The 14,130-nt window shown below is 39.9% G+C and overlaps 1 protein-coding gene across 1 annotated transcript in view; it reads left to right on the top strand.

Moving 5' to 3' along the window:
• The window catches only part of Map7 (microtubule associated protein 7), a 177,689-nt gene that overhangs the window by 120,511 nt on the left and 43,048 nt on the right, over positions 1–14,130 (top strand). Inside the window, exon 3 of the mRNA XM_027938534.3 lies at positions 1,739–1,816. Coding sequence (XP_027794335.2) covers positions 1,739–1,816 — 78 coding nt within the window. The remainder of the gene's footprint in view (positions 1–1,738; positions 1,817–14,130) is intronic.

Here is a 14,130-nt window from a genome sequence, read left to right on the forward strand (position 1 = left end):
CCTTTGGAGGCAGGGCCCTATTTTCCTACAGAAAGGTTAACCTAAAACTGAGCCTGGTGGTGCACACCTGAAGGCCCAGTTACTCCAGAGTTTCAGTTGAGCCCAGGAGTTCCAGACCAGCCTGGGCAACATAGTAAGACCCCGTCTCAATAGAAACAGACCAAAACAGGCATACCTAAAACCAAAAGCAAAGTGTAACATGGTCATCACCTGCCTTCTCATGAGTTCCACTGCTTGGTTTATGCAGGCTCCTGATGGGCTTTTATACAGTTTTTCTTTCCTTTAAATTTACAAATTCTATGAAATCAGAGCAAGGCTTTTAAATTTGTTAATGAAGCACTCCTATGTGGTCTCTAATGTGTGAGGCAGCTTCCTGTTTTGAACATGAGACCCTAAAAGTATGATGTCAATTTAGTAGATAGAACAACCTGATTTTTAGTGTGATTATTGTTATTGTTTCTATATGAGCCTGTAAAGGTAGCCCTCTGCTGGACAAATGGGGACGCACATGCGCAGACACACAGGGCATCTCTGTATAATCCAAAATCCTCACTGTGCCCAGTGAGTCCAGTGACTTGGCCCTGTGTCTCCAGGCCCAGAGCCTGTTGATCTCACTCTGCTTGAGTCATTCAGATCTCCCTGTTTCTTGATCACATGAGGCACTTGTGACCTCACGGCTTTTGCAGGCTTTTTGTGGAATATCTGCACAGCTGACTCCCTCATATCCACCAAGTATTTACACAAAAAAATTATCATCACATCCAAACCTTCCTTAGACCTCATCTAAAAATTTAAGCATCCTCTTCATAATGCCCTTTATTGCTTTGTTGTCGCCTTAGCATTTAACTCAATCTAACATTCTGTGTCTTTTTCATTCTAGTTATTATTTTTTATTTATCTTGTTTACTAGATTTTTCCTGAGTAGGATGGTAAAGCCCATGAGGACTGAGGTTTTCATCTTTATGTTGGCTGCTGTATTTCTCAGTGTACAGAACAGTGTCTGGAACTTAGTAAATATTTCATGTGAGCTGAATGAATAAGTTGATTTTCTGGGCGTTACATGCTAAGCATTATACTGATGCTCACTATCTTTATGATGATGTGAGATTGGTTCTGTTTTTGTCCTCATTTTTACAGGTAATAAATAAAAACTATGTCATAGCTTGAGGAGGGTAAGTAGTATGACTGTATTTATATACCAAGTGACAGAATAGAAACTGAGTTCCTGTCAGGCTGATTCTAGTCACTTCTAACTAGTAAACACCTGCTCAGTATCAACTCAGTTTGGATCCTGTTCGTTATTAAGAAACAAATTTTTTGATATTGAAAGCATAAAAATAATAGAAGTTTCATAGAAACACAAAACATCATTTATATTTTTTGATGAAATAGCAAAAAAGCCACAAATAAATTATGACCTTACGTTGTTTTTATTTTATATTTTGTTGTTGCTGGGTATCAAACCCAGGACCTTGTGCATGCTAAGCAGGTGCCCTACCACTGAGCTATACCCCCACTCCTACATAATGCTTTTAAATAGAAGAAAAATGCTTTGGAATTCTCAGGAGAGTTATAATATTCAAGTGTATCACTGTAACTAAGGACACATGTACTGACTGTTCTAAGACGTAAAGTGATATTTCATTCATCACATTAATGAGACCAAAGAATATTTTAATATATTTTTTTTAAAAAAACCATTTTTTCTCTCATATATATTTTTTTGTCTTACTTTCAGACCTTCCACTTGTGCTACGGATTGATGACCGGCAGCGGCTGGCCCGGGAGCGACGCGAGGAACGGGAAAAGCAGCTAGGTACCCCAGACCCCCATCCCCAGCCTCATGTGGTCATTGAGGGACACTCTTATTGACATGTGACACTTTCTTCTCCAGGACAAGGGACACTTGACACTGGGCAAATGGAAGTCGCTGTAATAACCATGCTGCCTTGCACACCTTTATGAAGATTGTGAAGCTGAGTTTAGCATGTGATAAAAACACATACTGTTAAATAACAGCAGGCTCCAGCTCCGGGATTAGGGAGCTCATTCATTTCTTAGTACATTGTAATCACAGTGTATCATGGGGCCCCACAGGGCGTACACTTAGGAGAGGGGTGATGGTGTTACTTACATTTTAAACCTGAGAATAAACAAGGACAGTAAACAGTTGGTTCTGTTTTCTGACAAGTTTGAGGCTATGCACTGCTGGGGCACTTAGTGGCTTCCATGTTAAAGCAATGCTGCTGTTGAATTTATAGGCAGAAGCATGAGAGGAATTTTCTCCTATTACCAGAGGCCCTTTTGAATCGGGCTCAGTGGCTCTGATATTTGACTGCAATCTCCTGGCAAACTGAATCAGGACTAGCTTACCAGAAAATGGAGACCTGAACACTGGGGCAGAACAGTCACTCTCTCTAGAACCTTGGGCAAGGAAGCTGGCACCAGCTCCCCTTCACTTGATGTCCATTTATACGGTTGCTGGAACAGGATACTCTGTTTATGTACCTTGAAAAGATAAAATGCCAGGTCAGTGTGTCCAGAATGTGTAGGCATTTAAAACAAAGACTCGCTAAGGTTGCCAAAATCTTTCCAGAGTATGGCCCATAACTTTTTTGAAGTCCTGCAGCCTAAGAGAGGTAACATTCCTACCGTTACACAGAGGAGACCAGCCCCAATGTCCCATCTCTTTATTATTCCTTTTCGAGAACCTAGACTTTTAGAATTGTGTGGATGCTGGTTTTCAAGTCTGTTGGCACGGCTCGCAGGCCTACTCCTCTCCCTTGCTGTAATGGCCAGGTGAAGCCATCTCTTCTGTTGCCAAACTTTTTTAGACACAGATTTCAAGAAGTTGGTGGAAATGAAAAGGCGCTACTGTTTTTCTGAGGCTAGTGTTTCCTCCAGGCCTAATGTTCCCTGTCCCTAATGGGTTTCCAGCAGGCAGGCAGGCAGGCAGGTTCCGGGGAAGCAGCCGGGCCATGGCCTTGAGGCTTCCTTTCTCCTGTGCACCATGTCCATTGCTCCCCAGTAAGAAAGATTGGTAGGATGATGGCCAGAAGTGAGGGAGCAGGGGTGAAGGCAGAGCTATGGAAGCCAGAAGAAGCTCCAGATGACCAAGCATAAGAAACTGACTACTATGCTGGGGTGGTTAATTGTTTGCACTGTTTCCAGATCCATCCCAGTTAGCACTTTTGTCCCCTTCCATCACCTGTGTTGCCTCAGAGGTACAGCATTCCTAGAAGGAAAGCATTCCGTAGTGTCAGGAGGCCACTCCTTTATGGTTTAAATCCCACTATGAGTTAGCTTTTACATATTTAACTCAGATCTTTTCATCGTGGTTTCTTTAATATTCTAAGCCAAGCATTAGTAGCTTTCTGTGGAAAGCAGGAATATGCCAGTCAAACAAAAATAATTTCACTTCTCATGCTGTAAAGGTGTAAGACTCCCAGTTCTGAGAGCTGGGGTTATAATTCAGTGGTAGAGCACTTGCCTAGCATGCTTAAGGCCCTGGGTTGAATCCTCAGCACTACCAAAAAAAAAAAAAAAAAAAAGACTTTTACCTCTGAGTCTGCAAATTCTCCCTAAAAGTACCTAGCTTTGTATGCCGAGTGGCAAGAATTTTGAAGTTGTAGCACCATATTTCAATTCATAGCAATAATACCAAACATGACTCATTAATTTATATGTTCAAAAACTTCACTGTCCAGACATTGTGATGAAAAGATGGGTAAAGGGAGTCTAGTGAGGCCAGAGAAGCCAGCAGTAGGTATAGTATGTGATCTGTGTGATGACAGTGGGTGTGCACAAGGGTACTGGGAGTCCATAGAAGTGCCTAACCCAGCCTGCCTTGTGTCTGGTCCCACTGAGCTCCCAGCATGGAGTCAACCAGAGGGACAGATGGGCAGGGATTATAGAACAGAATGGGAAAAAAGCAGGTGGAAAAAAGGCATTCACTAAGAAACCCAGTTTGTTCTTCAGATTATTATATGGATCAAAGTAACTTTCAGATAATTCTATGATTTTATTATCACAACTTTTCTCATTATGTGAGTCAGTATATAATATACATTCTTCTCCTTATTCCTAGTCCTGCCACATTAAGTATCACATTTATTATTAATTCTGACTTCATCTCTTTTTTTGTTACTAGAGTCATCATTTTAATGTCAGTTCTAATTTTTATTTTCTTTGCATTATTTTCATTTTCTTTTTGAACTTTAAAGCAGTGCCTTTTACCTACTGTTTTTAGTTTAATCTATTATAATTGCCAAGTCTTGTGAGGCTTCCATCAATCTTCATAAATATGTGAATAAACATATGCAAAATTTGTGTATTTGTATAAGTGTCATGAGAAATCCAGCACCTAATCTAAGCTGTGCCTTAAGAGAACATGAGAGTTGTTTCTAAAAAACTTTAATACTAAACAAATATCACAAGGTACACCTGACTACTCAGAAACTAAAATTGTGCTTTCCAGAAGCTGTGACAGCCCTGGAATATTTTAAAAAGAAAGAAAAATGTAGGGTGTGGTGGTGCATGCCTATAATCCCAGCTATTTAGGAGAATAAGTCAAGAGAATCCCAAATTGGAGGCCAGTCTCAGCAATTTAGCAGGACTCTCAGCAATTTAATGAGACCCTGTCTCAAGAAGAGCTGGGGATGTGACTCAATGGTAAAGCGCCCCTGGGTTCAATTCCCAGTACCAAAAAGAAAAAAAACCTATTGCTGAATAAAAAATATATGGAGTGTGCTTACTTTGAAAACAAAAACTAGTTCATACTATCAGCTGTTATTGAGCTTTCAAACTGAAACTCTTCAAGTAAAAAAAACAAAAGGGGCGGGTGGAGAGGAGTCCATAAATTTTGAGAAGCAGAGTTAAAAATGAATGACCAGTGAGACTGATTTTTACTGTTGGATATAGGTTGAAATTAATATTGAAATCATTAAGGTTTTGGGTTCACATATTTTAAAAAGCAAGGTAGTGGAGGGGGAGTGAAGGTCTTGTGTCTTGTTCCTGGTGGCCTAGTGTGCTGGCTCTATTTGCACGTAGGAAAGCTCTATTGGTGATTTTCTGTGGGTAGATCTGAATCATGCTTTAATGCTTTTTAATGGTAGGATTAAAGCACATGGCCTGCTCTTTCTACATTATCCTTTAATTTTTCACATAAAATCTTGTATAATTCTTCATGTCTGAGACTGTCCTCTCAGTTGTTTAGGCATATGACCTCTGAAAGCTTTATTTTTCTGCCTTAAAAGCTTTATAAGTGGTCTCCTCAATCACACCATCTGATTCTGTTCAGGCCATTCTTTCAAACTGCCCTATCTTGAGTGCTGTATCTCTTTGGCTTTCTCTCCTCTAAGCTTTAGTTTTATATTTCCTAGGAGTGGTGAGGGTATCATTTGTTCTGATTGGTTCAACTCTCCCTTTTTGATGTTGTGGGTTCCACATTCCCAGCTACTCATAAGGCAGCAGCTGGTGCCCTACTGCCTGAATCTCAACTTTTGTACAACTTAATTGTGCATTTATCTTGCACTCTCAAACTGAATTGTCATGATAATATCTGCGTCCTAATCATTTGCACTAGCTCTTTTCTGGCTTCAAGAAATTATTTCGTGGTGATTTGGGAATCTGAGGCAGGAGAATTACAAATTCAAGGCCAGCCTGGACAACTGAGCAAGACCTTGTCTCAAAAATTTTTTAAATAGATGGGAGGGAGTGAGGTGCTGAGGATGTAGCTTGGTGGCAGAGTATTTCTTTTTTAGCCGTTTTTTAAATATTGTTGCTGCTAGAGGCACTGGGTTCTTTCTGACTGCTATTGGGTCTTTTATAAACTGAAACATTCTCTCTTTGATGGCTGGACCACCACTGCCCACTGACTAGACTCCATTCTGGCTTATTGGGCCATTTGTAACAACCAGTTGTCAGTTTGGACTCAGTCTCATCTTATAACTAGGGCTTCATCTACCTTATCCCAGTATGTGTGTAGAAGTTGACATACTCTATCCCCACATTCTTTAAGTCATAAGTATAGGTGCTTCTGTCTTCAAAACAAATTTTATATCCATGCTGGTATATTTACTACCGGTGCCATCATCCTAGTCCTGGCCTTAATCAATTTATGTCTTAGTCACTGAAATTGCCCTACAGTTTCTTTATTCCTCCAGCTGTAGTTAGTGCTAGTCCTTCTCTTCAAAGCCTTCCCAGGAAAACTTCATCATCTACCCCCTTCAGAAAATCCTATCAGTTTTTTGCTAAATGCTCTATCTTACATAACTATTGTATTTTCTTGCACATTCTATTTTTATTTTACACTTTACTCACTTTTTTTAGATTTAAATTTTACGCAACTTCCTGGTTATACATGTTTTAAGCTTATAAAGGGTACAACCATGGGCCACACAGAGTGGTGCACCCCTACAACCCTAGATACTTGAGAGGCTAAGGCAGGAAGATGGCAAGTTCAAGACCAGCCTGGGCAACAGACCCTGTCTCAAAGTAAAAAATGGGCTGAGTGTGTAGCACAGTGGTAGAGCATGCCTGGGTTAAATCCCCAGTGAGAGAGAGAGTGAGTTAAAGAAAGAAAGAAGGAAGGGAGGAAAATTAAAAAAGGACTATGGGTATAGCTCTGTGGTAAAGCAGTGGATTTGATCCCGAGCACCACATTAAAAAAGAAAAAAGTCTTGCCATGGTTTCTAATTCTCTGTACCCCTGTACATAGCACAGTGCTAAGTATAAAGCACATATAATAAATATTTGCTGACTTTCCTTACTGTACAGAATTTGATGAAATAATAATAGATAATGTTTGAGTACTACCTACGGGCCAGGTAATATCTTAAACACTTCAGTATGCATTATCACCTTTAGTAGAAAATTAGTACAGAGATTGTATTTTTGTGTGTGGTACTGGGAATTGAACTCCAAGCACACTCTATCACTGAGCCACATCACCAACCCTTTTCATTTCTTATTTTTGAGACAGGGTTTTGCTAAATTTAGCAAGACTATCTTCAAACTTGAGATCTCTCCTGCCTTAGCCTCCTGAGTAGCTGGGATTTCAGGCAAGTGCCACTGCGCCCAGCTTGTATTTATACCTTTTGTTGTGTGGGCCTGCCATAGGTCCTAATATAAAGTATTTATTAGATTGCCCTTTAAATTTAAAATACAATCTGATTTCGCTTAAGGAAGATAGAGTAGTTGATAGACCCTTTCTTCTTTCTGCCACATTAGCTATTTAAGCATGTTTTTAGTATATATAGGATCAGGATCCACCTGAAAATTCCTCAATAAGCCATGATGCTGTCGTCGAGTAGGGAGATCTTTCTGCTTTAGACATGAACGATGGACTTTCTGAAGGCTCAGGATTGGAACTGCATCCTATTCACTTCGGAGGAAGGGTAACTCTTAACCTCTAGAAGGGAGATGGGCAGCTGCCTGTGGATTCTCACTTGACTCAGAGGGAAAAACCTGAGTGTTGAAGTGGCTTCTGACAACATTTTTGAGAAAGTTAAACGGCATTTATTTCCAGTTGCTTTCAAGTCCATTAGGAGTAATAGATCCTTTTGCTAATTTCTCTTCAGGAACCGTTACAGGAATCAGAGTGTGTAGCATTTATGCAGCAGAATGTTGTGTTTTACTATAGCTAGCTTAAAGCATGACTAACCCCCGCCTTCTGAAGTTACTTTGTGTTATTTTAAATTCATCTGCACCTTCAACTAGTACTTAACATGTGGGTAGTATTGAGCCTGGATGCTGGGGATATTAAGCGAAGAAGATAAATTTCTTAACCTCCTGGAAATTATATTCTAAATGAGGGAGGAAGATAATAACATAGATTGTGTAACATTTTAGCTGAAATTTATTTCTTATGCATCCCATAACTAATTTATCATCAACTGTCCTTAAAATAGATCCAGAATATAACCCCTGCTCACAACCAGCGCTGCTAGCGCTGCACCCCAGCCACCAGCCTGTCACCTGGGTGTTGCCGCAGCCTCCACTGCCTCCCTCATCTCCCATCCACAGAGTGTCTTTTCAGTGTGTTTGAAATATTATGTTTAATTTTTGTTTAAGTGCCTTGACACACTTTTGGCACTCAGTAAATATTTAATTATTTTGTCTTTTTCTGAGACTGAAATTTTTTCCCTGTTTTTTTTTCAGTGCTGGGAATCAAACTCAAGGACTCTGCGAGTGTTTTATAATGGAGCTATATCCCTAGTCCTCTGAAACCAAAGTCTTTATGTGACTAGACTTGTATTCCCAACTAGGACTTTTGGGGGTTTTCTGTATTCTATAAAATCATGAAAAATAATCACAGAATAAATGATTGATTAATATAGTTCTTGAAGAAAATTGAGCTTATGAATCTTTAATTAATTTATATTGGCTTTCATAGCCAAGTGCAAACCTGTATACAAGATCTATCATACTGTAGTATTTTTGAACAAATAAGATAACTGTAAGAAGGATCTTAACTTTGAACAAACTTCATTTAGATTAAAGTCAAGGTATTTTTTCCTAGGAAATTTCTTCAGACTTCCTTTGTCCATCCAGTGATAGTTTTTACACTATGGTTGCTTTGTTTGTAATGTTTTTTCTCCCTAATCTCAATTTTATGTCAACTCGGAACAGTGCTATTAATAAGTATGGCCAAGAGATAAACCATCATTTCAGTCTGGTTTAGAATATTCATCTCAACAATGCTGATAGGCAAGTTGGCGTTAATGAACAAATAATAAATAACACTGTATGTAGTCCTGACTGGGTTTTTAACTGCGTTGGGGTACAGCTCAGTGCTAGAGTGCTTGTCTGGCATGCACCAGGCCCTGGGTTCCATCCCCAGCAATACACACCTATAAAAGAATAGAGTTGTGCCTGAAACTCCCCCGATTGCATACTTCACATTATTTGATTAGGATGGTCATTGTTTTGAGAAGGGATTTTCCTCTTTAGAAACTATAGACAAAAATATACGGGCATCAAGGAAGCAGTCTTTCTCATCTAAATGTTAAATGGATAAACTTTGGCACAACCATGGTCAGTCTTGGCATCTAAACCTTCTATAGTTGGCACTTACTAAATTTGTGTACAATACCTCACAAGGCCAGACTGCAGGTAACAGACAACTTAAGGATCCAAATACCCATTAAGTGGGAGGAATATGGACATTAGCACATACCAAAGCAGCTGTATCATGAGTCAGGCTGGGGCCCGGAAAGAATAGCTTGTTGTTCAATGGATTGGGTAAGCAGAAAATGAGGCCATAACGTAAAATGAGTCATGTGACTAAGAAGCCATTATTTTTTTTCTTCCAAATGTACCTTGCCTTTTAGGGTAAAAATAAAAAGATTTTAAAACCTAAAAAGTGAGGGATATTATAAGCAGATGTTAAGAGAGGCTGAGTGTTCTTGGAAGATCAGAACCTTCAAATGTGGATGGGCTGACTTCTCCTGGGATGGAGGAGGAGGTTAGTGGTCAGGAGATGCCAGCCCAGGCCCCTTAGCACAAAGGCTCATTGTTTGCTTCTTGAGTCAGGCAGTGCGGGGTTTGAATTCCAGCTCCACCACTTTACTTGTTGTGAATCAGCGGGCAGGTTACTTCACTTCTCTGTTTCTCAGACTTCTCATCATGATGTAAGTTTAATAGCAGTGTCTGCTCATGGAGAGGTTGTAAAGACAAACCTGTGAATCACTTAGTGTCGGCATGCAGTCAGAGCTGATAACATGATGATGGTGACAGAGATGAGGATGGCAGGTCACAGGATTCCCTGGCCCTGACTCAGAAACATGGAACCGGGAAGCCTTCGGTTTCAGATCTCAGGAGTGGCAGGTGGAGGGATGTTCTTGCCTTCTGGGAGAGGCTCAGCAAGACAGCCAGATGAAGGGAACCACCACCTCCTATGAGGAGGGTGAATGGATTAGCTTGAGGCTGTAGCAGAAGAGTTCCAGTGACAGCCATTGGTCTGTCCAGCAAAACTCCTTGCTTGATCGGAGGTGAAACTCTGTTAAGCCTGGCCCTGAGGATGAGAATGCCTGGAAGGCCTTTTTCTTCCAAATGTACCTTGCCTTTTAGGGTAAAAATAAAAAGATTTTATGTGCTAATGTCCATATTTCTCCCACTTCAGGGGTATTTGGATCCTGGAAACTTTGATCTCTTTGTTTTGCTTCCTTATCTCAATAGTCATTCAGCCCAGGTATCAAGGAGAACTGCTGTCCTAGCACTTCAGTCCCATGTAGGCCAGCAAAGTAGGAAGGCCCAGTAAGGGCAGAGGATGGTCTCATAGGTATCCTAAAAGGTCATGCTTCTTTTTCCTTTTCCTTCCCCTCCCTCCCTCCTTTCCTCCCTTCCTTCCTTCTTTCCTTTCTTCCTAACTTTTTTTCCCTTTTGTGGGACTGGGAATTGAACTCAGGAGTACTTTTCCACTGAGCTACATCTGCAGCCCTTTTTATTCTTTGTGACAGCCTCACTAAGTTGCTGAGTCAGGCCTCAAACTTGCCATCTTCCTGCTGGGACTACAGTGTGTACCTTCCACACCCAGCAATGTCACGCTTCCTACCAGACAGTTCTTCCCCATTTAATATCCAAATGTGAGTCAAATGGAAGAACAATTTAAATGATGGATTGAGAAGGCTTTGAATTATCACTAAAGCCAATAGAAGTCACCTTGCTTGGAAGCCCTTGAGTCCTTTAACTCTTTATCTTTAGTTCATTTATTGAAATATACTTTTACTGTCTGCTTAACTAGACATTGTGAATGTGGGGAAGAGCTCCAGTAGTTAAACACAGGGTGTTACCTTCTGCAGTGTAAGGACAGTGATGGAAAACTGAACAGAGCAGTTCAGTTGGAGCACTTTAGCTGTTCAGAGGAACTGGTGTTTGACAAGGATTTGGAGGATCATAAAGTTTACAGGTGGAAGGAAGTATTCTGGACAGAGGTAGCCCGTGTCAAGGTTCAGAGTGATTTTAAAGCCAAACCAAAGAGTTGGGCAGGGGAACTAACAAGCTGTCCTGGTTTGTTTGGGGGGAAGCTGTCTCTGGAAATAGTGAATATGATAGATTTGAAGAGGTAAGGGTTAGACGTCAGAAGCAAGAAGAGAATGGGAGCTTGAAGTCATAGCAAGAAGCCTGGAGAGGCTGTACTGCATGTGAAAGATTGTTCTGATATAACCAGATAGTTCTGTTGTTTGTGTTGAGTTAGGGTGGAGCATCCATGAGGGAGGAAGGGAGGAAGACCTTGGCGTTTCTAATTTTATAGGCCATTTGGCCTGTGAAATCTGTTACCAGAACACACATCAGTTGCCAATTTGGGGTAGGGAGGAATGTGCAGATAATGACTAAAGGTTATGCGATGGATCTAACTGAATACTCAGGTGGAAATTGGAGACAAGCAGAAATAAATATAGAAGTAGTATTGTATAGTAACCAAGTACAAGCTTTAGTATCAGAGCTGAATTAAAATCCCAACTCTGATTCTTTTGGACCATTACTTAATTTCTTTATATCTTTTTCCTCATTTGCATTTCAATTCCATTTTGTCTGGTAGTAAACATTTATTATATTTTTGTTTGTCTAATAGCTATTTGTGCCATCTTTATTTTTATGCTTTATTTGACACCTTGTTTGTTTCCCCCTTCCTCCAGTACTGGGGATCAAATCAGGGCCTCTGGATACTAGGCAAGAGCTCTACCATTGAGCTGCCTCCCCAGGTCTTAGCTTTGTTTCTTTTCAACGGCATAGCTGGGTGCTTTTGGTTTTAGCCCAATCAAAAAGTCTCAGTCTTGATAGTCTTGGTTTTATTTCTTCTGGCTTTTTTTTTTTTAACTTCCACCCCCACCATCCAGCTGGAATTCTCATTTCTTAGTGAGAAAACAAACAAACTTGCTGGGCTAGTGGTGCTCTTCAGTAATCCCAGTACTTTTTGAGGTTGAGGCAGGAGCATCACAAGTTCAAAGTGACCTCAGCAATTAACAAGAGCCTGTCTCAAAAAAAGGGGAGGGAGGAGGTGGGAGTGTAGCTTAATGGTAGAGCATCACAAGTACCACCACCAAAAAAAAAAAAAAAAGGTATGTGCAAGAAAAAACATACAACTTTAGAACAATCTATCATCTATAGAGAATATTTTAAAGTACTACAACTCATAGAATAAATTAACTTTCAATTCTTATTAAAATATTGAAACCTTTTATGTGTTAGCCTTCATTTTAAAAGATCACATAATCTGTACTTAGCAACTCATCCTAGCACTTACCAGCATGCTCAGAAATAACAAGAAAGTGCTATTTGCTATTTCAACATTGTTTGCCTATTCTCCGTATGACTGTTTACAGATAATTGTTTAAAGAAAGAGCTAATAGGATCTCCACTTCCTGGTAGAAAACAGAAGTGGAACAAAAGTTTGTCTAAGGAAATATTCTTCCTTGAAAAGGTTATTTGGGGGAAAACCAGTTATTGCTATAATGATGTCTAGTTCGGTTGTGTTTTATAGTACAGCCTTAAGAACTATCTTTAATTTTCTGAGTCAAAATAATGATTATAATGATGACAGTTATGTTAAACTTCACTAAATGACTAGTAAGTAGAGAACTATTCTAATACTTTAAGTGTAATTATTCTATTGATCCTCACAGTGAATCTGAGGAAGGTCCTGTTTTTATCCATAACTTACCCTGACAGAACTGATCCCAGGGAGGTTAAGTAACTTACCTGTGACCATACTGGCTGGGAAAGTAGCTCAGTGGTAGAGTGCTTGCCTAGCGTGTATGAGGATTCAACCCCCAGCACTGCACAAAATAAAACTATGATAACTATTACCATTTTGTCTCGGTGGAGGTCATACCAATTTATATTCCCACCATAAGCATAAAAAAAAGATTTATACTCTGAGATAGACATGGTGATGCACATTCATAATCCTTATTGACTTGGGATGCTAAGTCAAGAGAATTGCAAATTCAAGGACGACCTCAGCAACTCAGCAACTTACCTAGGCTAGTACTCTACCCCAGCCCTGTATCTATCAAAATTTTTACTGTATATTACCTCTGACTCAGGAGTTCTACTTGTTCATGGACACACCCACATATTTACACAGAGATTTAGGATAATGTGTTATTCAAAATTTGAATTAGGTTACTAAATTGTTTTTAGCATTTTACTATCAATCAACAGTTAACGGTTTATATAAAATTAGGTGCACAAACAGTGAAACAGTATGTAGCCATTAAAAGGTATTGTTAGATTCATGTTTTCATGTGTTGCTATGAAAAGATCTCTAAGAGATGTTAAGTGAAGACAGCAAAAGCATATAGTAGGTATACTGTGGTTCAATATGTGTGGGGTACATTTCTCAAAAGATGGAAATGGAATATAAGAGAGTCTGGGGTGGGAGGAAGACAATCGTTTTTATCTTTTACTATTCTGTACCGTTTAAGCTTTAACAAGATCTATTGCTGCACATCTACCATTTTACATGAATTTAAATGTGTAGCATCATTAAAAGCCTGCTGTTAAGGTAATCCCATGTAGAAAATCCAGAAGGTATTTTGTGCATGAGTATGTGTGATCAAAGTAAGTGCATCTCAGAATTATGTTCCCTGTCGGTCAACTTTTAAGGTGTGTTCTCAGTGTCTTTTGTTTATTCAGGCATTTAGTAAATATTGCACTCAACCCTTAACTATGTTTTTTCTTGAAGTAAATTTTAAACTTGAGCCTGGGAATTTCTTCAGAATAATGGACTTTAAAATTGGGAGGAACAGCCAGGAGAGGAGGCACAAACCTGTAATACCAGTGGCTTGGAAGGCTGAGGCAGGAGGATCACTAGTTCAAAGCCAGCCTCAGCAGAAGCAAGGTGCTAAGCAACTCAGTGACACCCTGTCTCTAAATAAAATACAAAAATAGGGCTGGGGATGTGGCTCAGTGGTTGAGTACCCCTGAATTCAATCCCCAGTACCTGCCCCCCAACACACAAAATAAATTGGGAGGAACTTAGAAGATGAGTTACCTCATCCAAAGCAAGAGAAGACTGAAATCTAAATGGACACATCTGTCCATCACTTGGCTGTTTGGAAAACCAGGCCTCTCATGTGCCAGTCCCAGCTCTCCCCATGTACCAGCAGAATGTTAGAAGGACAA

Source organism: Marmota flaviventris, chromosome 6 (assembly GCF_047511675.1).
Source record: "Marmota flaviventris isolate mMarFla1 chromosome 6, mMarFla1.hap1, whole genome shotgun sequence".
Lineage (NCBI taxonomy): Eukaryota > Metazoa > Chordata > Mammalia > Rodentia > Sciuridae > Marmota > Marmota flaviventris.